This window comes from Xiphophorus hellerii, chromosome 11, assembly GCF_003331165.1.
Source record: "Xiphophorus hellerii strain 12219 chromosome 11, Xiphophorus_hellerii-4.1, whole genome shotgun sequence".
NCBI classification, from domain to species: Eukaryota; Metazoa; Chordata; class Actinopteri; order Cyprinodontiformes; family Poeciliidae; genus Xiphophorus; species Xiphophorus hellerii.
In genome coordinates, this window is record NC_045682.1 from 10,706,911 (window position 1) to 10,733,278 (window position 26,368).

Below are 26,368 nucleotides of genomic sequence, written 5' to 3' on the forward strand. Positions count from 1 at the left end.
TTATGAATACTTAAGCCACCATAATGGTAAAATAAACTGATAATTTTCAATACTAAATGTTATTCTGTCAAATGTAAGAAATTAATATTCTATAAATTGTAAAACTGACTTTTAAATTTGGCCGTCCTTTGTGTTGCATTTAAATTGCAATAACTGCCTTTGAAATTTAAGACATAATTAAGTACAAAGTTTCATAAATAGCATCGTAGCTTCCAGCAAAAAACAAAGCAGACATCACAAGTCAGTTTATAACTATGAAATAACTCACAGTTTTGCTGTTTTCACTTTCGCAGCCAGAAAGCAGTACTTCCTGTGACCTATTCAAAGCTATTGTGTGCTTCTGGTTGGTGTTGGTACATGTTTTAATCCATTTAGAGCAAGGGGGATGCTTCCAGGCAATTTATAGCGCTCTCTATTACAATAATTCCTCTCTGCTTGAAGGAACAGACGAGGATGCTGACAATGAGGTTCAACAACATAATAGACTCCGTTATGTTCAACAAAGCAGTTATTCAATAATAATGATACTTAAACTGGTAACACAAAATAAGCCATGTGTGAATGCAGTGACTGAATAGGTGCTGGTTTCTTGGCAGTGAAACATCAACTGGGTTGAACTATTCATTCTGTGCAGAACCTATTATATTGGGACAACTGTTGCAAACCTCCCTTGGAGTAAAGGTGACAATGCTGACACACTTAGTATTCACCAGACAAAATAACCACTGATTACGCCTGCTGCCTTGAGATGCTTTCTACCACACTGGCTGTCATGTTCGCACAACCACAGTGCAATGAGGTTGCTTACTTTCAATGTGATGCTGCAGAGAAGAGGGTTGCTAGTTTTAGGTCACAGAAAGATTCCCAAACACACCAGAGGTCTTCCTGCTGCAGATCTGGAGCCCCGTTTGGCTCATTAGGGGATCCACAGTGGCTCCTAATAAGTTTAGTCAACTTGATATGGAAATCAGAATTGTTTTGAGCTAAAAAAATATTTTGTTATATTTTATATTGCTGCAAACTGGGTGATTTTTTTTCTCTTTGCATAACTGCAGAACATTCCATTCAAAGTAGGTTTTAATTGATGCTCTTCTTTGTTCTAAAACTCAAACATATAAATAAAACATTAGAGTTTCACAAAATTTACAAAGTAGATTTTCATAAATGATCTGAAAAAGTCACTGGAAGTCTTTCAGATCTAAACACATTTTAATTTTTAGAATGGAGGGCAAAAACAGCTTTTTGAATCATAGGACACGAATTTGCTTGGGAATTTATCATTAAATAAAAATATCTTTTATTCTCCCATGGTGGGGTAAAAATAAACAACGGCAAAATGATACGAGTTTGAGGATTTTATGTTTCCACAAAGATAAAAGTATTAAAATAGATAAAAAAAATACAAATTAAAAATAATGTACTCTATAATAAGAACACAAGAAACCTCTTGTGGTTTATTAGTGATTTTCTGAGCAGAATTTATGCCACATTCATAATTTGTTCTATGTTGATATGAGTTGGACCTTTGAGTCCTGTGAAATATTTTGAGATCACGTTTGTTGCGAATTGGTGCTACATCAATAAAATGAACCAAACTACTACCACAGATAAAAATGAGATCTGAGTTTCAAGATTGAATACTTGTACGTTACACAGACATTTCCTAAAGAATTTCACACACAAATGCATTTTCTCTGATAAAAGGGAAGAAATGAGAACTCACTTGGTTAACCAGAGTGACCACCCTGTTATGGATTTCAAACAAAAGCTGCAGAGAGAAGCTCAATTTCCTCCTGTAAGTTTTGAACCCCTCTGCGGACACAGAGAGTAAAATATGTATTGTAGTGGTTTGGATATTTCTCCTAACTCCGTTAGTCAGTGTGACATCGGCAAAAGACTGAACTCCCTCTCTCCTGCATTCAGTGTTTGGAGGGTGAGTCATAAGAGGCCATGACTAATCATGAAATAACCTGTCGCATATCTGAGTGAGCTGCCAGTGTGGCTCGCATTTTCAAATCTGTTGAACATAGCTCAGCACAGCCTGCGTCTGCTTGCATTCTAATGAGCCATCAGCTCGCATTAAATTATCTCAATCCGTGACACTTCACCCAAAAGCGTACAAGAGGTCAGGGGAAGCAATGTCTAGTCACTGTAAATAATGAACAGGTTTATTTGCGGAAAAAATTTAGATTGCTGATGATATAAGTTCTTGAGGCTAATGAGGAGATGAAGACACCGAGGACCAGCACTGCAGTCGGCAGTCACACGGGCAACTTTGGTACTTTAGAAATAAACCAGTGTAAACAACATCAGACCAAAGTAAACATTGCTTTTACTGGAAAACAATCTTGCTAAGCTATATTATATTGAACCATCACGGCTAAAAGTATAGATTAAATCAGATGTTTACATACACTGTATACAACTTAAGGCAAACTTTTTGTCTCACTGTCTGACATTTCGTCAGACTTTTGTTTTAGGTCACTTAATTTTCCCACGAGTAATTATATTTGATAAATTTCATATCATAGAGAGATCTACGTTTAAGGAATTTTTAAAATACTTTCTTCAGACATAAAACTTTATAAACATTTCGCTAATTTTGAGAAGGATTATCTTTAACAGAATAACATTTTGAGGTATCATTCCTCAAGTTTCTCACAATAGTTTGCTGGAACTCGGGTCGCCCTCCTCCAGACAGAACGAGAGTAACTGAGTCAGATTTGTGGGGTGATTTTGCTGAAACATTTATTTTGTGCTCTGCCCACAAATTTGCTAAGGGACTCAGATAAAAAGTTTATTAATAAACATTCCAAAACATTGACTTTGTTGTCTTTTAGTCACGTTTTGAAAAAAATGTGTGTGCAATTTTTAGCTTTCCGGCTGATATCTTCAATATTTAATATTGAAGTAAATCCCTTGCATAACATTTTCAGTTTTACTACACCAGTAAGTGATGTTGACTGGGGACCTTGTTGTAAAAGCAGATATCAATATGTACAGTTGATTGCTTCATTGTAATAAAGATAGACACAAAAAGCAAATAATGTTTTAAAATGAATCTGTTTTTTGAGACAAACTGAAGTGGTTAAGATGTACATGTTTCATTGTGAATAACCTAAACCTGCAGTCAGTGATTTTTACGCTGTCACATACTGTATAGTAGTAATCACTTTTTTTAGTTTTACTTCTGCCCAAATATCAGGAGATAAAGCATATTTTGTTGAGTTCAGATAAGTATGTAGCATTGATGGGACATTTTCACGACACTTGAGGAGATGAATATCCTTACTTTTATTTTGGCTGGCAGAGTGGACAGTCTTCAATATAATGATCATTTAAATGCATACCGTATCAATAAGAGGATTCATTTTACGTTCTTCCAATTAATGACTTGGTTTATTACAATCCCTATGACAAGCAGTTTTCTGAAATGTGTGGGAAAGAAAACATAGCAGATTTCCATACTGTGTGACCTTTGTTGTATATTGCTGTCAGTGCTGTTTGATGATGTTCTTGTTTTGAAATACAAGTAGATTCAAACTGCAACTTGTGTTGGTGTTTTTGTAGATTCAAGTGATGTAATGTTTTTTAAAGTGAATTCGATGACTACTGACTGCCAGTAGTATTTTTTTTAAAGGTTTTATAGGCTCTAGTGGCCTTTATTTTATAGTGAATTGACAGTAAAATGGGTAATGAGAGAAGGGGGAAAACATGTGACAAAGGACCCCAGGCCAGGAAGAGAACCTGCGACAGCCGCACTGAGAATTAAGGCCACCGTATGTGGGTTGTGCTTAACCCCTGCGCCACCACGGCACACCCTGCTAATGGCCAACCACTCTCCCATCTCTTAGTCATGACGCTCGTGCAACAAAACCATTCGACTGTTCCAAAAAGTTTGTGGTAGCTTGTTTTAGCTGGAGATTTTCCAAAAATAGATGCAGAGAATCAGCAGTCAATCCTTTATGCATCATTTATTTGTCTATCTTACTAAGTAATTTAAATTCAAAGCAGATACAAAATAGTGTTACATAGACTTCAGAAAAATAACCAGCTGTTATGTGCCACTGTTACTTGTGCTCTAAGTTAAACAGTGCATCAACTCATGTTGGATATCATAAAAGATGTATAACAAAGGAGAAGCATAATCTCAAAAAGAAATAGGATAAAATGAGCATTAGATTTTTCCATGTAAACGTTAAAGCAGTTTTAGTTTTCTTTTACTACTGATCTCAAACTTGTGTTTAGAAGTTTTTTGTATTCACGGTCTATTTATTTAATCACTTCAATCAACAAATCCTTCAAGCATATTGCAGAAACTCAGTGCATTTAGGCCTTTACGCATGTGAACATGGCATGCTGAAGTTCAAACTGAGTATCAGAGCAGAGAAGACAGGGACTTTATGTGATGTAGTATGGTTGTTGGTGCCAGACAGGCTGGAATGGGTATTTCAGAAACGGACAATTTACTTGGATCTTAACACAAAAACCATGTCTCGGGTTTTCAGAGAATGGGAAGGGAGAAGGGAAACTGTCCAAAGAGCAGCAGTGTGGAAGAAAATGCCTTGTTTGCCTCTGCCAAAGGTCAGAGGAAAATGGGCAGTCTGGTTCGAGATGAAAGAAAGGCAACAGTTTCCTAAATAACCACAACCAAGATATGGGGAAAATAATCTCTGAATGTACAACACATCAAACCTTGAAGCAGATGAGCTACAGAAGCTGAAGATCACAGTGGGTGTCATTCCTACCAGGTAAGAACAGCAAACTAAGGCTAAAATGTATGAGGGGAATCCAAAATAACTGACAATAAGAGATAGAAAAAAATGCCCGGCTCAGTAAGTCTTGATTTCAGCCGCCGCATTCGGACGGTAGGTTAGAATTTGATGTAAACACGAGAGCATAGGTCCAATCTTCCTCCCATCAATAATTCATGCTGCTGGTAGTGTAATAAAACAGGGGACATTTTCTTAGTACGTTTAGAGTCTGTTTACCACCAATTTAGCCTCGTTTACTCGCCGCCTTGGTATTGCTGCTGACCACATCCATCTCTTTCTGGCTGCTTTCAGCAGCATAAAAATAAAACTATGTCACAAAGCTCAAATCTGAAACTGACAGTTAAGGCAGTTCTGAAGACAAAATCAGGCCTGAACCGGTACTAACAAGGTGTGTTCAATAAAATGGCAGGTCAGTATAAGGTCAAGGTAAATATATAGACTCTGAATCTTAAAAATTGATTCATATTCGTTTTGTAAAATTTACTTTTTTCCCCCTTCGTTCTGTCAGACGTTGCTTTCAGTATTATGTTTTACCTGATCGGTGTTGGATGTTTCTTATACTCACTCACCAAAATGAAAGCTAATACATTTAAGACAAATTACAATCTCTTAACAGATGCTTTGTGAAAAAGAAAATAAATTGTACACCTCTTCACTGTATTTGATTTCATCATTATGAAGTTGCTTCACATTTCTTATAATGTCACACGTTGACATTTGAATTGAACCGACAGGGAAAATCCTCGATTGGCCTTTGAGAAGTAAACTATCAATAGAGAACAAAATTAAGTCTGAGTCAGTTTATCCAATAAAAAGCAACATTAATGTTTTCTATTTGTTCATCTTTCCAACACTTTTATCTAAAATTATTCTGTTAAATTGCACTGTTTTATTATCTTGCCAGCTCAAAATCCATAAATGCAATTTATGGAAGAGCATCATCAGTATCTCTTTAGACAAACTGCTTTATGTCTTTGCCAGTTTATTAAACTGCATGACTCATTTTGTCAGTGTCACTACATGAAACCCAGCATAGTTTCACTTCAAATATTGCCGAACAGGATAAGATATTAATCTGGTCTGATTACTGATGGCACTTTTAATGCACGATTAACATAAAAAACAGATTAGTATTTAATCATGTTTACTAGAGTTTTTAGTGTCTGAGCAGTGATGCTGCTCTTCTGAGAAAAAAACATTAAACTGTGCCACACAAGACATGATGTGAGAGACTACAAGGACAGAAACAAAAATAAGCCGGAAAGGACATTTTCCCCTCAGGTGCTTGACTTCTTCTCACATCTATGTAATTGTCCTAAGTGTTTCTTGCACAAGGCTGAAGGGCTGAATGCTGCAAACGTGTAGCGTTGATTCAACCTGACGTGATGAATTTTATGAAATGATGAATTTGAATGTTTTCCTCATAAAAATAGAATTAGATTAGAGGCTAATCTTTAAGGACCTTAAATACTCTGTTACTCTGTTCAGCTTTTATCCAGTCTCTGTTAAAAAATATTAAGATCTTTATAAAGTTGGATGGTTGGATATTGAAGGAGAAGCAGTGTGGCTTATATTCTGTCCATAGAACAGTGAACCACTGTTAGCAGGGTCACCGGCGTGCACTTGTCAGGTCAACCTTTGCTTTTGTGGATCTGAAAAAGGCAAAAAGTAAAAGCTTTGTCTGCAATCTCAGCTGAACATTAAACTTTTTTCAAATGCAGGCTGGACTCCGTCAGGTTTGGTCCTTGTCCCTGACCATGTTTACATTTTCTTTAAACAGAATTTAAAGAAGGGCACCTCAAGGTTTCATCTTTGTTTTTGCAGATGATGTGACTATGGCTTTTGGTGTGCAGTGTAGCTGCCTGCAGTCGACTGTGGAGAAGCAGAGATAAAAATCCACTTTTCTTAGACAATGGTCCTCAACCAGGAGAAAGTAGACCTCTCCATACAAGTCAAGACTCATTCTCTGCCTTTTTCTCAATTGATCGTATGATGAAGCAGGAGCAGCATAGGCTGACTGGGGTGTTGTCTGCAGTAATATGGGTGCTATTTCTGTCTACTGTGGAAAAGAAAGAGCTGAGTCAAAAAGCCTCCATTTATCTGTCTGTCTACATTTCAACCCTCACCTGCGGTCATTAGATATGGATTGTGACAGAAAGGTTGATAACCCACATATAGGAGGCTGAAAAGAGCTTCTTTTGGGTGGCTGTTCTTGGCTGTATAGATAGGCAGAGGAGAACCATCATTCGAAGGGAACTCTGAATAAAGGTAGTCTGCCTTGAAAAGAGTCTCTTGAGGTGGTTGAGGAATCCTGTTGGGATGCCTCTTTTAATGTTTTCAGGGCACATCCTACTGGGAGGAGACTCGGGCTAAAACTCAAAATATGATGGCCATTTTGTCACAGTTGACCTGAGAAAACCTTGAGATCCCAAAGAATAAATTTGGGAGTGGGATGTCTGCAAGTTCCCGCAAAGGGAAATACTTAATTAGCAGACGGACATCTTCAAGTCTTTTATGCCATGATAATCCTTTAATCTCTGAATATATATATTTTTGTTTTGTGAATCCTTAATTGGATGGTAATAGCAATATCATTATGCAATTAACCCACAATTTCCTAACTATTCTCTGCCTTTTCCATCAGTATGATGTTCTGACCATTTTCTTTAATATTTAGCACCTTGTTCAGAGAACTATGGCAACAAAGATAATAAAAGTCTGGCCAAAAATGTTCCTGGAAAACTTGAATGCAGGCCACATTACCAAATAATGTACTGCAGTTCTCTTTTGCATATATTCATGTAGCAATGGAAATGTGCAATGTTGCTATATTTTGCATCTTTAGTTCATATTCTAGAAGAAAGGTTAGTTCATCTAGGAAAAACACAAACTAAAAGTGCAAGAATGGTTTTTTTGCATTTATCTTCCAAACCAACTATTATTCTTAATTTTGGTTTTAATTCCATTTGGGTATATTTAAATAGTGTTCTGTGGCAGGTAGGATCTCATTATTTTTATTATATGCAGAAATCAGAGCCTAAACGTGTCCTCTGAAACTAATTATGGCAAACCAACAGAATTCATTTCGTTAATTGTGCATCAAAGCAGAACTTTTTAATCTGCACAAACCTAACTTTCTGAAACATGTACTAAAACCTTACAGTGATCTGCTTATATCATTTTCCACAGACCGCCACGCTCATTTTCAAAAACTTAATTAAGACAATTTCGACAAGCTGCACTGAATTTGATGTTAGATTAGTTAAAACTGTTACATGAACGCTGCTGTGAGTCACTCCTTTATATCTCCAATTCAACATGCTCTTTCTGCATTAGCCTGTTTAACTGTAATTACTGCTAATCAGAAATACTTAAATAGACCTGGAATATAAACATTCATTGCAAGCTCGTAAAATTTCTGTTGTATGAAAAGTCTTTTTAAGCAGATGTGCCTCATTTATGGGGATAAAAAAAAAAATATTGTACATTTTTTTAAGTCCTTAGTGTGATCCCAAGCAAACTAAAATTGTAGCTTTACAGGCTCCAGGAAGAGTCACATATCTGAACTCTATTCCTGTTAGGTCATCATGTTATGAAGAGCAATATGTTTTCTTGAGCCTCTGTCCCAAGGCACAAGATTAAGTCAAAACCTCTATCCTGGATTATCCCGTCTGGGACGTACGAGTAATTGTGAATGAATCCACCTGAAATGAAGGTCAAAAGAAAAACAGCAGTTTATCGAGCATTGCATCATGGTACATTTTCCCTCCTTCCCCCCCCTTCCCCCCCCCTTTTCAGGTGAAACATCACATTTCTCCTAAAACCACAAAGCAGGACGTTTTAATCTTTCTAAAAACATGTAACAAAACACATTTTGAAATATCTTACATCTCTACACGAGTTGGGAACCCGCTGTAATGGCTGTCACTGTCATGTTTTTCACTGGTAGTGAACTCAGTCATTGGCAGGAGGCGAGCAGAACGACAGGAACTTATCAAAACCAATGGAAGAACACAAGTAGAACCAAAATTTAAGTGGTATGGATAGAATTTCGAAGATATTTTCTGCTTCAATAAAAACTGGAAGAGCAATTAGAAGAAACATTATTCATAACTAATGAAATTCCTTTTCAAAAATGGTGGATACCAGAATAATAATATATGTGGTGTCAAGGAGGACAACAGCAACTAGTCTGATGATCTGACAAAGGCATAGCAGAAGAGGGAGGTAAAAGTGATGAGGAGGTGATTAATATGTGGTTGGTTAACCAGGGTACAAGAGGGCAATGGCAGATAAATACCAGTGGGAAAAGTAGCATCAGAGTAATACTTCCTGATTTACAAAGATAAACATACATTTTATGTAAATTGCATGTACTGTAGTCTTTCCTATTTTGAAGAGTGGCTATGGCGAATTGCCTCTGTGTGTTAAGTATAAAATGAGATAGTTTATACTTATTTATCCAAAGGAAAAGGAAAAGCAAGGATTACCATAACTAAATAAATTAGAATATACTAAAAACTTTACTCAATCCGAACTGAGAATAAATACGTAAATCAATGTTCAATTTATCTTAAATTAAATGTCACATTTTCTAAAATTAAAGTTGAATGAAAAAAATAAAATATTATGGAAGAAACATGAGTACATCTATAATCCTTATAGTTTCTCTTTTTTTACTGTGACAAACAGGCCAATGTGTGAACACAAGCAGGTAATAAATATGCCAAATCAATTATCTGTAGCTGCAAAGGTTAACCAATAATTACACACACACCATATGTTTAGAGGAGGAAGTGCTGAAAAGTGAGCACCGAACATCATTCTTGTTAATTCTGGTAATGAAGCCATGACCTAGAAATAATAAGCACAGATGTTTATAGCAAACTCACTTAGACAATGTCTGTATATGAATATCAATGCACTGAGTCACAAACCAAGCAGAAGTGATTTCAGTTTTTCCTATTATGGGTTAAATGGTTGAACAGAACAGTTTCTTTCTAATCCTTGGTCACGGAAAAATTCTTCAGATTGTCGGTGTTGATAAAATTAATCAAAATTTACTTTCCAGTGTGAAAAGAGGCGAGCTTTGACATCTCATGCTGAATAAAACTACAAAATTCCAAGTATTAATCATTATTTTTACACAGATCTATTGACCCTAACCAGCCAGCCCATCACAGGTCAACATACAAACAACAAAACATGCGTAGAGTCATACCGAAGGCTAGCTTAGAGACCAATTGACCTAACATTCATGTTGTTGCACTGTGGAAGGAAGTTAGAGTATTCATGCTGAAAGAACCCCAGAGGGGATCTGAACCCAAGAACTTTTTGCTGCAAGGCAAAAAAAAAAACAAAAACATTGCTACACTGTTCATTGTTTATATACAGCAACATTTCGTTTTGCTTCCAAGGACTCAGTGATGGTTCAATGTGAAGCACAAGACTTGTTATTTACTTCAAACAGATCTGATCTATTGGGTTGACCTTTGATATTGGGCTGCCATGCCATTTAGCATGGGCTTGATTGAGAGGCCTCCCAAAAACGGAGGAGAGATGAAAATCACAAAACCTTTTTGGGCTTTTGTTGAATATGTTGTTTTGCTGTGATATTAAAAGTCTTTTTTTTTTGCATAATTTGAAAAACAATTTTTCTCTAGGAACTTGTGAAAAGAATTGAACTGAAAGACTGGAATCAAGGTCACAGTTCAAAACATCCTAATCGCAATAACATGATCCTGGAATCGGAAATACTTTCATAAATGACTTAACCAAAATAGCTAAGCCGTGTGATTATGTCTCAAAATTACAAAAGTAAAATCAGGTATCTGGAGTTTAAAAAGAAAAGTCAGCAAAGGTTGGTGGGAGGATTTATGTGGTTTATTCAGTAGGCTTGTAATTAAAACTGAAAACCCACATAGCAACATTATGGAACTCATTTGACTTCTTATTCAAGAATAATAAGGATCAACTGCATGTTGTTGCTGTTTATGAGAAAGGGGAAAAAAATCTGGAGGTCTGTTTGTTTCAAAGAAAACAGCTTACAACATAAGCAGAATTATAAGGGGAAAAACAAATGCACTCGCAAGTGACTGAAAGTGAAAAGAGAAATGAGTCAATTTCAAGACAGTAATGTGAAGTGAAAATCAACAAATCAGGGCACACTTTGAAAAGCATACATAAAAGGTTCTCTGAATACAAGACAAAACTAAACTAAGAATGTCCATGGTTCACTTCAATCCTTTTAAACAATTTTTTCTTGTGTAACTGTATGAAAGATAAGATCTGCTTTAACAGTAATGCTTTTCAAGCTGAGCTATAAAGTTACACCTTTGATGCCTCATCTGGTGTCACTTTTGAACACCAGAGACATAACTCAGTCTTCTTTTGACAGTAAAATTTACTTTTTTTTTTTGCTCTGATCTCTTTCTTTTTTTGAAAATAAGCTTGAAAATGGATCTGATCTTACCTTTATTTGTACATAAAGTCCATGGGCCTATCTATCCATCTCCACATATCACTGTCTCCTTCTTGTTTGCTTTCATTTGTAAAATTCTGACTGTTTTAAGGAGGATGATTGCCAAGGAGGAGAGTCATCCTTAAATTGTTCTATTCTGACTATTTTTTGTGTTTTTATGATTGTTTTCAGCAGATGGTGTTCAGCGCACGGTACTTTCTGCCTCACTTTGCAAATTCCACTGCATGTTTATTCTGAAAGACTAAATATGTCACACATATTCATGAATTATATTAGACAGGCTATGGAATAAGCAACATCTGTAGAACAAGTGTCAAACTTGTATATGTCACTTTCTTATTCATTTACTGATTGAAAAAAGTCCAGTTTCGAGTTTCCGATCAGCTTTTAGGACTAAGGAAGCTAAACACAGTAATATTCTACAGTAGTCACCAGCAGATCTTTCAGTGCATCTCTAGTTACAACCTTTATTGTCTTAGCACATTAATGGATGCTTTTTGAAAACTACAGAAAAGTGTATTTAACTTAAAAAAAAACACATCAAGGAAACCCTGCGGTGAGGAAACCGCTTTTGATGACTTCTGCAACATCAAGTGCACAACGGTTTGCTGAATTTTCTCTTCAAAGTTAAAATGTGAGTGAACAAACATGCTTCTAACCATCAATGACAAAGTATTATCTTTTTATCCTTACGTGCTTTTCGTACTGCTCACTGAATTCTTCCCTCAGACCCAAAACTGCAGTCTTTGTGAGCGAACAAATGAGCTCCTATCCTTGAAGTGTTTTTTTTTTATCTTTATATATTAACTTTCTAACCAGAACACCACTTATCAAGAAATGATCCTCTGTTACAGTGCCTGCTGAGCTTATAGCTTAATGTACTTTACCCTCTTAAAAAGTAAAACATAAAACCACATTTTAAAAACAATTACCACAAAGACACATTTCTTGCAGTTATTCTAAATGATTCTGCAGCAAATGAAGCTTAACTTGCCATGGCTGGCCTATTAAACCCAATACTTTTCTATAATTAATATGAGGAGCCCTCGGTAACAGTTGGCTGTATTATTCATAACCTTGCTACATAAGAAATATGTTTTGTTGTTGTAATATAGTGAAACGGTGAGTCATGTGTAACTATGTTTAAAAAGAAAATACACAGAGGAGAGGAAATAATTATTGCTTGGATTTTGTTGGAATTTTTAACACATTAATCTCGTATCGTTGTGTGAAACTTACCTTCAGTCCTTAGATTGTGAGTCCTCTAAGACAAAAACTCATTAAAATTCTATTAAGATGTAAATGGAAGCCATTTCAATGCATAGCAGGCAGGACACCACCTAAAGGTTTCATCCCTTTAGAGGTTAAAAAAAAAGAAGCTGACTGTTCTTTCTAAAGTGTATTTCATGCGTTACTGAATTCTGTATTGATGGTGGAATTTGATCTGCATCGTGTCAGTGATAAGCCCCAAAAAGACATTTTCCAGCATTGTAGCCAGTCGGGCGTGATACACCTCTACTTACGGTCACTGCAGAAAGGTCCCCCGTAGGTGGTCATGGTGCAGTCGCAGGAGAAGCCCTCCCACAGCTGCAGACACACACCTTGGTGGTGGCAGGAGTCCTCTGTGCAGGTTGTGCTGGGCCCTGAAGGGTGTTCACAGTAGATTAAGCAAAGGGCTTTTCACTTCATTTTATGCACCTTTGCTTTTACTCAAGAGGAGTGAATGAAACCAAAGTAAGTAAAACACTTACAGTACATATGGCTACCTTTACACATCCAACATATCCAACAATCTATGTAGTTTAGGAATGTTGTACAAACAAAATCTTGAGAGAGTGGCCTACATTTGCGTTCAACCCTCTTCAGTTAATAGTTTGCATGTTGCACCAGATTTAATTTAGGGTTAACAGAGTAAATGGGATGTAATATAAATGAATGTCAGATTTTCCAGATTTGACTTTGAAAAACAATTTTCACAGCCACCCATCGTTTCCCTTTTAATTCATAATTCTGCAGTGTGGGATGGATGAATGAATGAATGAATAGTTCTCATGCTTTCCTACAAAAATAAATAAATAGGTTTTCACTGATAAAATATACTGAATACATTGAATAAAGGGACCAAAAACTAAAACATATATCAATAATAAATGCATTTTAAAAGTAAACTTTGTTAAGTCATGCCACTTTGATTTCTAATGACAGAATCTCAAAGCCAAGAAGTAAAAAAGACCTTTACTACCTTAGGACTAAGACTTTGGACATTTAAATACGTGAAGTCACATTAAAAGAAAAGCACATACTTTGTTAATTCTAGAGTTTTGGTTAATGAATAATCAGGGGTCATATCTACAACGGTATATCGGAAGTATATATCCCTGAGTATGCAGGGATTCAATCACATTTTATTTAGATTCAAGTCGCCTTTTATGTGGGCAATATAGGCATTACAAGGTTGGGTGCATAAGCACAAGATATGAAGGACAACTTATCAATGTGAAACAGATTTTACACGAGGGAATAGCTGACTCTGTTTAGATAGATCTAGGGCTTATTTGCATCTATTTATGTGATTCTCACAGGGAGGGACTTCATAGAGTGTGACCTGGAGATGTTCCTAATGTTTTTGGAATCCCCTGTGTTTGTATTTGGATTATTTTGGCTAAAACTGTTAGTTTAAAAGTTGTTTCTTAAGTTCTGTTCTCTGTGTATTTTGGTTTAGACATATATTTATTTTGTGTATTAATACTTCTCCTGTTGTTTAGTAGATTATTTTGTGTTTTGGTTTGTCTCCTCTTGTGTTCATTCGGTTCTTATTAATCAACTTCCCTTAGTTTTCCCTTATGGTTTCTTTCCCAGCTGCTCCACATCCCCCTGATTACCACTCCCAGTTGTCATTACCACTCATCAGCTCTCCCAGCATTTTATTAGGCAGTTTTTATAGATTACATTTTGGACTGTAAAAAAATTACAAAAAAGAAAAAAAAAATCAAAAAAGTCAAAATCCACTCATGGATAAATACTGCAACATTTAAAATAAAAAATGGATTTACTGAATTTGTTTTCTTCCCAATCAATGTGGAATATTTGAGACACCTGTTCAATTCCAAAACCAATCGGGAACAATTAGCGTGCAGTGAGAGGCCTCCTGTCCCTCTGGTTTAATCCCTAATACGCCAAGCTGAACAACAAGAAAACCATTTACAGAAATGATCTGGGATGGGTTTTTTTGCCCTCACCTCCGCAGCCTCGTTCCACCTCTCCCACCTTGTGAAGGGCATCCGCCAGCAGCTCAGGGAGCCTTCCATTTAAGTCCACAGAAGCCAGACAGCCCTTGTATCCTTCCCGAGAAGCTATTAACCTGGGAAGGCTGCTGTACATGCTCTTTCCAACACCACCGATGTACAGCTCCCCTGGAAAACACCAAGTTAAGAAATAGAAACGCTCTTTAGCAAACTTTAATTTCAAATTAAACAAGAAAATAGTCAGATTTTGATGTAAACAGCATGACTTTTACCTTTTAGGTCCAGGTTTCGGGCTCCGTTGGTGTGTTGGGTAACGGTACGGGAATCAATCTTGAGTACGTGTACATTGTTGTTGTCACGGGAGATCACCACGTTGTGCCATTGGTTATCATTGAGAGGCTTGTCAGAGTTTCCCTTCATTAGTGACGGTCCATTTCCCAAGTCAAACACATAATGAATGTACCTATAAGACAAAATATTTGCTCAAGATCTGTATTTTTAAATTCCTTTCATAACAAATGTCACACATAAATTACCACTAATTCCACTTGGCAACAATTAATTTTCTTTTGCCGCCATTCAAATAAAATAATGTGATTTAATTGCAAACGAGTGTCTTTTACTTCAAGCATAGTCATCAGACAGACTTCATTCAAACTTAATTATGTTAATAATCAAAGTTAAGAACCATCCATGAATGAGCCGCCACACTTCACACAAAACACTGAACAGCCGGAAAATCCTGACAGAAGTGTTGGGAGCCATTTTTTTTTGTCTGTGTTGTCTTTGGGAGCTTCTGCTGCTGGTTCCAGATCTGAACAAGACCTCCTGCTGACTAATTGCTCGCTGACAGAGAGTCTGTGCTTGGCATTTCAGTGGGATGATACAATTGCGGCTTTGCTGGCTCTGTTTCCACAGCCACTTTCTGATGTTCTTGCCATGAAAAAATATCTTTAATAGAAAAAAAAAGATCCTTTGAAACATGTCTATGTTATTGATGCTTCTATAGGGGAGCTATCATCGTGTTTTAACTTGAGACTCCTGGACACCGATTGTCCTCACAAATAATTTAAATAATTTTCTATATCATGCATTTACAGTTCAGGAATTTACATCTAGTATCATATAATTGTGGGGCTTTTAACTTTGAATTTGAAACGTTCTTTCCCCAGAGTGGATTGATTAAAGAACAAATAACTTGCATGATGTCGGGTTTTGTCAGTTGCTAAAGGCATAACAAGCTCAGTATGAGTAAACTTTGGATTTTGAAAATTATAAAGATTCTCTCGAAAATAATTTAATTTAGCAAATAAACATTTTTATTTATCCTGACTGACCTAAACAGCAATTATTAAATCTGATATAGTATAGAAGTGAGAAAAAAATGATGCATGGACTCTTTCCCCGCAGTGTATGTCAGTATATGGTTTCTGGAAAATTAAACAACTTGTTTAGCCAATTTTTGCTTAAAAAATTTCTTAAAGGTGTATTTTGTATTATTTCGACCAGAAAAAAACTTCGATGATATTAATTAATAAAAAGCAACCTTTCAATTAACATGACATTCATACATACTGTATGTAAAAGTCCTACTTTAAAGAGGAGTATTATGTAAAATCGACTTTGAGTTTTATATAATATATTATGTTATTCCTTCATCAGAAACAAACCTGAAGTGTTGCTTTGAAATTCTCAGGCATGCTTGAAGAATCATTGACTCTATTGTGGCAGCCATTCTGGCATGCCTAAATACTTGCTCATACAAAGCACTGCCTATACAATTGGGAGCTTCATAAAGAGACAGAGGCCAATTTCAAAGTATTAAATTGATAAGGCAAGTTTTCTTACATCGTACAGTTAAGTTTTGTTTGATATATAGCATTTTTGCTATATAGTTTGCTATAAAATGGCATTATATCCCTGTAACACACATTATATCACCCCTTTAAATTGCATGTGTGAAATATCCCATCACTCACCCTTTGACAAGCTCCACCACAATGAAGTCACTGCCATCTCCAGAGTTATACAATATCAGGCCATCCGCACTGGTGGTTTTAAACTGGAAAAAGAGATGCATGGAAGCATAGGCCTGCAAGGTCGAAAAGGCCAAATAGCTGGCTTGAGTTAGGAAAGTTACAGGGTTGGCCACAATGTGCCTCATGCCAAACCGAGCATTAAGCTCGCAGAAGGAAATGTCTCCATTCTTGCACTGGTCCAGATAGAGCATCCCATTGAAGGAGAGCGCTTGCAAGTGGCCGATGAAATTGGAGGGCATCACTGAGATGAAGCGGCGCTCTGTCATGATTCCTGTCTCGATGTTGTTGAACTCCAGGCGGGTGTGGGCACCAGTCATGTGGCCTACAGAACAAACCCATTTATCATGAGCTGCTAAAACACTTTTGATAGGCCAAGTTTCTTTTTCTCATCTCTACCTTCCATTGTCACATTGTCGACTGATAGCTGCAAGTTCTTCCCACGTCGCGCCACCTTCACTGTGTGCCACTCGTTGTCATTCAGCTTCTCGCCTACAAGAAGAGTCTCTGGTCCCTTGCCTAAGAGGAGGAAAGCGTCAAGTGACAATCATATCACAGGGGCGCAGTATCTTTTCACACGAGCACTCAAACTTGAGAAGCACTTACAGGGTGAATACATCCATTTACTTATCACTCACACATACAGCAGAAACATTCAGGAGAAAGCAATAATTTAAATTCATCCCATTTCAAAGTACAACTAAGAACAAAACACCTACAGCGCAGTCATTTTCAGGCTAAATATTTAACGTGTGTTGAGACATTTGTGTGATCTCTGCTGAAAAGCTGTGTTGGCTTACAGCAAAGGCCCTGGCTCGCTCATATAAATTCAACTTTCAGATTTTCTTCACTATCCTCTGCATTTTTCACTGGTTTAAAAATAGGTCACAGTGCAGAGGCTTGCCACTGCAGTACCGTCAACCCGAATCAGTGCCTATGCAACAGGCCGACACGGCAGTTCAAAGGAGTTCTGACATCACTTGGGAAACTAATTGGCCATGCCTAAGCTGACTTTGCCTTGAGGGGTTTGTCTGTCTAATTGTGCTCAGGGCGCAGGAGAATTACAAGGGACGCATAGAGGGCAATAAATGAAAAACATCAGCTGGTTTCCAAACAATACACTGTTTCATCCTTTGGGAAATAAAACCCGTGCCTGGAGACCTTGTCCGGCTGCAAATTAAGTGTCTCCACGTAGCACATTGCATGACATGGACTGAATATTGGCTATGCACTCTGAGTGGATCAATAACATCAAATCCTGCATCCTTTGCATTCAAAAAACAAACCACTGTGCGGAGTCAAGTAGAGCTGAAAAGGCAGAAATGTTTACCTTGTGGATCACTATCATGAAATCAGACATACGGGCAGGATTTGCTGTAATGAAATAAGAGTTTGCAGGACGAAGGGTAGAGGAGGCTGTTCATCTAATCTGTGCTGCTCAGGGGGGAGCTTTGGTGCTATCTAAACATATAAGGCCAAATACACGAATACCCACACAGAAAAAAATGTTACTTCTAGAAAGTTTGGGCCAGGGAAGTAATGGTTTATACAGCAGGGAAAATAAACATTGAGCAAACAAATGTTTCCCTCAGAAAATATATTTCTCACGAAGTTATTGACACAAAACTTACACGAGTGCATATGGAGAAATGTAGACAACTCGGTCCATTAAATTATGTGTAATAAAGAGGAATGGAACATGATCACGGACATTTTTTCAATGCTTTTTAGAGTAATTACAACTTCAAGTCATCTTCTGTGTAAAAAAAAAAAGAGTCATTTGCATTTCTTAGGTTTGAGTTTGAGATATTCTTCCACATTACTGTCTTCCAATCTTAAAAGCTTCTGGGGGCCTCTTCTATGAAATCTAATCTTCAAGGAGCTTTATTTTTTGTCTCAGAAATCATTTGAGAGTTTCCTTGGCTGTGTGCTCAGGATCATTCTCTTGCTGAAAAATCCACCGTCGCTTCTTCTTCAGATTCTTATTAAGAAGGTCCCGGTACATTTCTCCATTGATCCTTCATTCGATATGAAGCTTGCCAGTAGAATGCTAGAAACTACTCCCTATCGTGATAGTCCCAGATTCAAACCTCACTGATGATGTGTTTTACTGCGGTGTGCAGTGCCATACATATCTTCTCTAAATATTGTTTGTGCATTAACATTTTTAAAGAGATACCTTTGAATCTAATCTAGTCTTTACTTTACTTTGGATGTATGTTAAATTTTCCAAATTTCCTTCAGGAAGCTTTGAATGAGTTTCAGCAATCTATTTCTTCAACAGTGGAGTTTTGAGCAGTGAGCATACACTAAGGTCACCACAGTTCAGTACAATTACTTATTGTTTACATATAAACCACAGTTGCCTTGCAGCAGGAAACTTTAAGATTTGAATTTCAGTCAAGAATGGCGTAAGAGGCTCTTTCTCCCACAGGCAATTTTTAACAGATCATTTTTGAGGAATTTTGACAATTTACACATGTCGAACTTTGACAAACTCCACCTTGGCATTAAAATTTCCTCACACTGATCAAATTTAAACTATCAGAGAGCATCTAAGGCAGTTTTAGTGACTTATGTGAGCAAACATTAATATGGTAAACTGATGACACTAATTTTGAATGAAGATTTCTGTGGTGAATGATCCTCTGTATAAATTTTAAGTTTTTCTAAAAACGAGCTGCACGGGGATGCTTGCAGCTTTAATTATTTCATTTATATCTTTAAAACTGTTGAATTAGTTGTTTTGATTCCTTTCTATGTCAGAATTATCCGGGCTATTACCTACATCTGTTTTTTCCTTTTCCAAACATTCTCTTAAAACTTTTAAAAGCATTCTCAGTAATTAGCAGTAATCAGCAAAAAATGGCATTACAGCAATCAGAAACTCTTCTTATAGTTTCTGACTAGCTTTTTGAAAATTTCCACTGGTATTTTTAAAGATATTTAAAGTTGGAAGGCCTCTTTGCCATCACTCTAATTTTTTGTTCAGTCTATTGATTCTCCGTCAGATTCAAGTTTGGACTCTGGCTGTTCCACTCCAAAACTTTAAAGTTCCTTTATTCAGAAGAAACATGTTCATTAAATTACTTTTAAGCCGAATCTGCCAAAGGAATTAATAATTTTGGTTTTTAACTATTTTCTGATTGAAACATAAAATACACGTATACTTTACGGTATTACTATATTGTTTGCATAGTGTTGGATCCTTTAAAAAACATATGCTCAACTTGCAGTGTTTCCAGATGTGAGAAAATTTATTATCTAAATAAAAAAGCAGAAATACAATGGAAATTAACAAAAATTATTATCTATCAAACTGTTCATGTGATTCTAATTCTTTTACATAAATGCAGTGGTTGTCTTGCTATTTTGTCTGTGATTAAGAATTTAGTGAAGAACTCAGATAAAAAATGTTTGATGAGGACATTGTCCTTTACATATTTCTTTCACATCTTAGTGCATCAAGTGATTTTTAAATTTAAAAGCATCTGTATCTACTGTATAGTATCAATGGCCATCCTAGTCCGTCTGTGTATTTGGGCTGAAACCCCATTGTGTGGTTTAACACACACAAAAGAATTGTTTTGTGACTGAAAATCAATTTATTCGTCCTCAGTTGCTGATCCATACCTGAAATTTGTGTTTCGACGATAAATTTGATGCTGCAACACATTCACCTGATGGCTTTTTTGTCCTTCATTAGTTTAAAACAGATTCTAAAGAGATGTTCTTTAAAGAAAACAAAATTAAATGAATTAAAATTTGCAAGTTGAACATCCTATGTTTAACTTAGTATGTTTAACTAATTTAAACATCCTAACTTAGTCAGCATTTATAATTACTGATAGCCTATCAGTAATTATAAATAAACTATATAATAAATATAATAATAATAAATATAATATAATGATAAATATAATAAAAGTGCATTCTTATAAAAGACAGAGATCTAGCTCTGATTCAGCAGGACGTATTGAGATGGTGGACTGTGATGTATATTCTTCCGGGCATCTGACCGTAAACTCTTTGAAATCTGGCTTCCTTTCAAACCTCCTTCACTTCACAAGCTCTTCTTCCAGAAGCTCAAGCCCTAGCCGCCCATGTAAGGAGTCTGTTTTGTCCAGTTTGATCCTCACTTAAAATTGAATTTGATTAATACTCTCAAACAAAGACGACTTCAAAGGTGCCGCCGCAGCTATACAGGTCATCCCTGCGAGCGCGCCGAGACCCAGCCGTGCGTGACGTGCATGTTAATCGAAGCGTGTTATAGTCATTTTGTAATTTGGTGCATCTTACTTCAGAAGCATCTAGTGGCCCATTATTCTGTGGTTATACAAGAATTAATTAAGGGCGCTGTAACAGGATTTGTTAAACCAACTTTTACCCTCCCTGTGTGCATCCAGTGATGGATGGTTTCCAGGCACTCTCTGCAGAGAAGCTCATTCTCTGGTTCTGTCACAAGTATACATCAAATATCTTAATTATCAACCTTGGAATTTTATTTTTATTATTTTTTTTTATGTCCTCCATGAAATTAATAGAGCAGATATATTTTTAACTCGCTCAGAGGTTTGGTGCTGCTTGGTTCAGCATTCTTTTGTCACATCTGTCGATTAGGCTTTTGCATAGGCCATCATTTTTTAAAAATATCTGGAAGCCATTTAATTACACACATACAACACATATGTTCTATGATCAATATGTGAAAGTGCATTGCCATCTGCTGGCACACATTGGGACTTTTTTTTTTAACCCAGACACTAAAAGGAAAGAGGGGTAACTGCTCTCTTTAGCCAATTTCACAATTTTTTGTTTTATTACAATTTTCTACTAGGCGCAGAAAATCTTAAAAATAATACCTTTAAGATAACTATTCACACACATACATAAACATTCCCTCTACTTACCTTGATCAGATAAAGAAAGTGCAATCAATTGAACATAGGGGGCAGCAGATTAGTCTTACAGATGTGCAATAAATCTGTTGCAAATGTGCCCTTATATGCCTTTCAAAGACGTTAAAGCTTCATCTCCAACTAATAAATTAATAGGATTACAGGCTGAGACCAGGTCTCAATGAACTGAAAATGTTGCATTTGCGAGTCTAATAAAAACTGCTGTGATTAGGGTTTTCATTTCATGTAATAAGAAATGCATAATAACGCACACTAATCCTGTAAATCACTGAGAAATGGAACATTTAGACATTTTATTCAAAAATAATCCGAAATTATTGAAACACAGAGGTTGCAAACAACCTGCATTGCAGAAGTAACTTTTCCCAGCGTCTATATAAAGCATGTTCACAGCTTTCCTGGTGATACATTTTATCTGTTTCTAACACTGCTGCTATCTCAGGCAGAGCCTAAATTGCCTGCCTCTTGCTATCTGTTGAGCACCACAATCTTTATCATGTATTTGACTGTGCTGAGATATAAAATGTTGCTACATCTCATAGGACTGAATTCCAGAAAATCAATTGTGTTGATCTAAAGGAAAGCCTTCTTTTGATGCCTTGCTGATTTTGAAAGACTTAAACAGTCATTCTTTTATTGATTTTTATTCCTAAGTCGTTTATTCAGCCAAATATAAGTCCAGGATTAATCTAAGAGTCATTATCAGGAAAATAAAATGCTTGTTGAAATATGCCATAAAAATTCCTCATGAATGTTAGGTGGAAATATTTAACTCTACTCATGGAGTCATTAAGACATCTTGAAATTTTTTGTTGTTGCTGTGATACTCATTTTACTGAGTATTACTTACTGAAGGGTAACATTTAGGATATATTATATATTAATAGAGTCCCAATAATTAGCTGGGCTTACAATCGAGACACTTTTAAATAAGATTCTGGCAAATCTCAGTACCTGTGGTTGGTGCATTGTATGTGATCAGTTATTCTTTAATTATTAGTCTTAAACTAGTTTATCCCAGCTAATCTTATTTTGATGCAGCATATAAAGGCAGTTCTGACAAACTATTTGTTGCAATTCTAATGTAGGATCATGCAAACTTGCACTTTACTAGTTTGCATAATGTCACACCAATTCCTGATTAAAACATCCTTAATGTATGATTATCTCTACTTGCCATCTTCACTTCTGCTTTTTTTAAGTCTTGGATCTAATTTACTCATGAGGAAAAAAAAAAACCTGCTAATTATTCTTAAGCTAAACCCATTTGTCTGGCATGAGAGCCAATTAGCAAAATGCAAACAGATAATTAACTGAGTGGCAGTAGACTAGTATATGTCAAATTTAGCTACATTTGATTACTGCATTATGGAGCTAAAATAATTAGAAAACATGTAACTAGATTGTTGGGTTTCCTGAGCAAAGCACAAAGGGATCTAATTACATTTAGCTGTGCAGCTGTTCAGTGAATAAAGGTCTCATTTTTGCTGTTATCTGTAATGGCACTTCAGAGAAACAGCAGCAACAGTAAACAAGACGAATGTTCTGTTTCATGATGGGGAAAAAAAGGAAAGAAGAATATAAATATATCACAGTGCATGTTCTCTAAATCATGGAACGAAAGATAATCATAGGAGACACTTACTGAGATTACAGTCTATCCTGATACAATCTGGTGAGAGAGAGAGTGAGATGGTGAGATTAAAGGAAAAAAAGAACAGCACAAAAGAGGAGAATATTTCACATCCTTCAAGGTATATTCTGCAGACAGTTCAGTGCTTTTCAGAGCCCACCATCCGGGGACAGCCTCGAGAGTCTAAACCGCCACTTCCCTCCCTGTAGTTTTCACAACAAACCAGCGAGAGAAAGGACAAAGCTCACTGTGTGTCTGGCTCTGCTGGAGGCATAACAGAGCACATCAAAGTTGGGATCAATAAGAGCTTTATTGACCATAAAAGTAAAGGTGCACCAGCTTTACTTTGTTTTCCGCATGAGTACCGGCTCTGGCAAGGCTGCTTATGCTTAGCTTTTGGCAGAGTTTGATTGTTTCAGAAGCCGTGACTGATAGTTTTACTGACATGTGCTCTAGGGTAAATCAGCAAACATGCACCGCTGTGAGGAAAGTCGTCTGAAGAAGATAACGAAAATAGAAAATGGAACATGTGCTAAATTTGAGCATGTCGTGCAGCTGATATGAAACAACTTCAAACATATCAGCAGAGCAAAAAAACATTTACGATAAAGATTTATTCATGTATTTTTCTATTTAGATAACGCCAGATTGGCTTTTTAACATCTGTAACAACTATGCAATAAACAGCTTATGTTGTAAAATTGTATGTTCATAATTAAAAACAAAGCTTGTGACATTTTTTTTGTCTACGGTTTTATTGTGAAGAATCACAATCAGTTTCATTAAACTTCAGGTCATTTCACTCCTTGACCAATGTGCACCTTGTTTGTTACCCAAAAATGACTATTTTGTCTCTTCCCACTTCCTTTTGTACCTTCAAACAAATTTTAGTATACTCATGTACTTCAACCATCTTAGGCTAGCTTACATTGTACAAGCTAAAGCTTGTGATCAATGCAGTTACGTCTTTATGCCCTGGTCCATTCCACTCTAGATTTACTCTGCATGCGTCTCTGCTCGGATGCGTACTTCATCAGCTGAGTGAAGCCATTTGTGACTTTCGTGCTGCAGAAAGTCATTTTCCGCATGTTATTGAAAAGCTGTTGACTGAACACAACATGTTACTGGGTCACATCATTATGATGGTCAAGGTCCCCCACGTGATTGACGATTTCTAAATAAATGCGGCTTATGTTTTTTCTTATCTTCATGACATATTTTTTCACCGATGCGACTTGGACTCAGGAGCGCCTTACAGTCTGAAAAAACAATTTTTTCATTATGAGTTTTCATGAAAGTTTATTCGTATATTATATTATATTACATTATATTATATTATTCTCCTGCAGTACAGATCTCAGAACTTTAGTTGTTTGTATGCAAGTTTTATGACAGTTGACTTTTTGAATGGCAATTCTTAATTCATGTGCAAAATGAATATTAAAAGAACTGAATGATGTACTATGCACAATTAAAACCACTCCTTTCCATCTCTAGTCTGTACTGAAACCCTGTATACAGTACATGAAGGGAAGAATAAGAACAAAGTAAACACTTGATCCCAAGAACTGTTTGGTTATTAAGTAATACAAACTGACTGATGCGATTTTAATGAATGCTTTGCTGGTTTGATAGTTAACTCTCTAAATGTTTAGGCTGATGCACCTTTATTCAAAGAACGTATGGTATTTCAACTGAAGTTGCCATTAAGCCTCATTCTGCAGATTTAATGGCAATTTATTTACCATGTTAAACAGGGAGGAAAAGTGGTGATTTGCACAACCTGCAGCCACAGTCAAACTTACACCTTACGAAATTATTAAAGCACAAATCTAATGCATTATTGACATCCAAAACTGATTGGATCTTTCAAGTTAACAAGAAATAACATTTTTCAACTCAAAAATAGATTGATCCAGATAAAACACATTAAAGTTTGGAAAATTTAGACAACCTGAAGAAATGTACGACAATAGACTGGTGTAAATCAGGTGGCGGCGGAGTGCTCTCAAGCTGTCAACCATCACAGAGCAGTGGAAACAGACACCCAGAGACCTGAGAGTTTTCTGATGCTGGCGTGTGTATGTGTTTCTTTGAGTCTCTGTGTCTGTGTGTGTGTCCATCACTGGCGCTTCCTGCTCAGTGAAGTGACTCTAAACTGGACAAGCCAGCAAATGTGAGGGGAAGGAACGACAATGGGTCCATCTACAGTGTGAGGAGTTTAAGTGGTGATATTTCAGCGTAATGATGGATCAGGTCTCTGACTGCCCTCTCCTTGAACTGCAGACAAGCCATTGAAGGGCTGATAGAGCCGAGACAGTCGGGTGGGACCCGACCCCAGGATGAACTGAGAGGAGAGAGACAGGGAGACAGGTATAGCTAGAGAGAAATAAAGAGGCAGACGAAACATGCACATGTACAGTTGTTTAAAAAGGCGCAGCATCCCTTGTTCTGTTGGGCTTTATTGAAGTACAAATAAGCTCATTGGAAAAGGTTTTGTTTGACTAAGATGGTGGAAGCATTATATTTTGCACTTTAATTAAAGTCAATATTTAAATTTTTTAATTTAATACTTAAATTAAATTTTACCAATGGAATAGTCACTTTCCCTCAGTCTGCCTGTTTGGTTTGCATCAACAGCTCATCAGAAACTTCCTCTTTCTTTGTTTAACAAGTCCCTATATCATTCTCCATCCTTTCCCAAGCATAAGCTCACTGGTTTTCACTATTATTTGCATCGTTCCCTGCATTATGCTGCCCACGCTCCACATCCTGTTTCCCTTGTGCATTATATGCAAGTTTCTTGTTGCCTTTATAAATATAACCTTTTACTCTGCTTATTCCTGGTACTTGTCTGCCTGGTAGAGTGCCTCTACTTTAAACTCATTAAACATGACACATTTTCTGTTATATAATGTTGCCTACCACACGACTGAAGCTTAAATGGTTCCAGATGGCAATCTCTCAGTTTGTCTTTCTGTGCCAAAACCTTTTCAATAAAGGTTAAAATTTCCACAGTATTTCCTTAAACACGCACGAGTGTAATTGATTTGCTTTTCCACCGAGGAAATCTGAATAACTGATCTGCACTGCTTAATTTGACCAGGCTACCATGGAAACACTGATTTTTATCAAATGTCAAAGCCACTCCCTGTACTTTCTTTTTTATATATAACAATGACTCTCGTAATGAAATTAGGACAATATACAGAGGGTCAGGGTGATTTTAAATGAAGTGAATTGACTACAAGAATATGCATACTAACTCTGGCTCCAACA

At 36.5% G+C, this 26,368-nt stretch overlaps 1 protein-coding gene across 6 annotated transcripts in view; it reads right to left on the reverse strand.

Moving 5' to 3' along the window:
- The window catches only part of nrxn2a (neurexin 2a), a 166,119-nt gene that overhangs the window by 61,914 nt on the left and 77,837 nt on the right, over window positions 1-26,368 (reverse strand). For 4 of the 6 annotated variants that reach the window (XM_032576023.1, XM_032576024.1, XM_032576019.1 and 1 more), the window contains 6 exons: window positions 23,102-23,128; window positions 16,937-17,056; window positions 16,481-16,862; window positions 14,774-14,964; window positions 14,496-14,669; window positions 12,780-12,899 (listed from right to left, as the gene is read on the reverse strand). In XM_032576023.1, coding sequence (XP_032431914.1) covers window positions 12,780-12,899; window positions 14,496-14,669; window positions 14,774-14,964; window positions 16,481-16,862; window positions 16,937-17,056; window positions 23,102-23,128 — 1,014 coding nt within the window. The remainder of the gene's footprint in view (window positions 1-12,779; window positions 12,900-14,495; window positions 14,670-14,773; window positions 14,965-16,480; window positions 16,863-16,936; window positions 17,057-23,101; window positions 23,129-26,368) is intronic. The other 2 variants (XM_032576025.1, XM_032576021.1) reach the window with 1 other exon arrangement.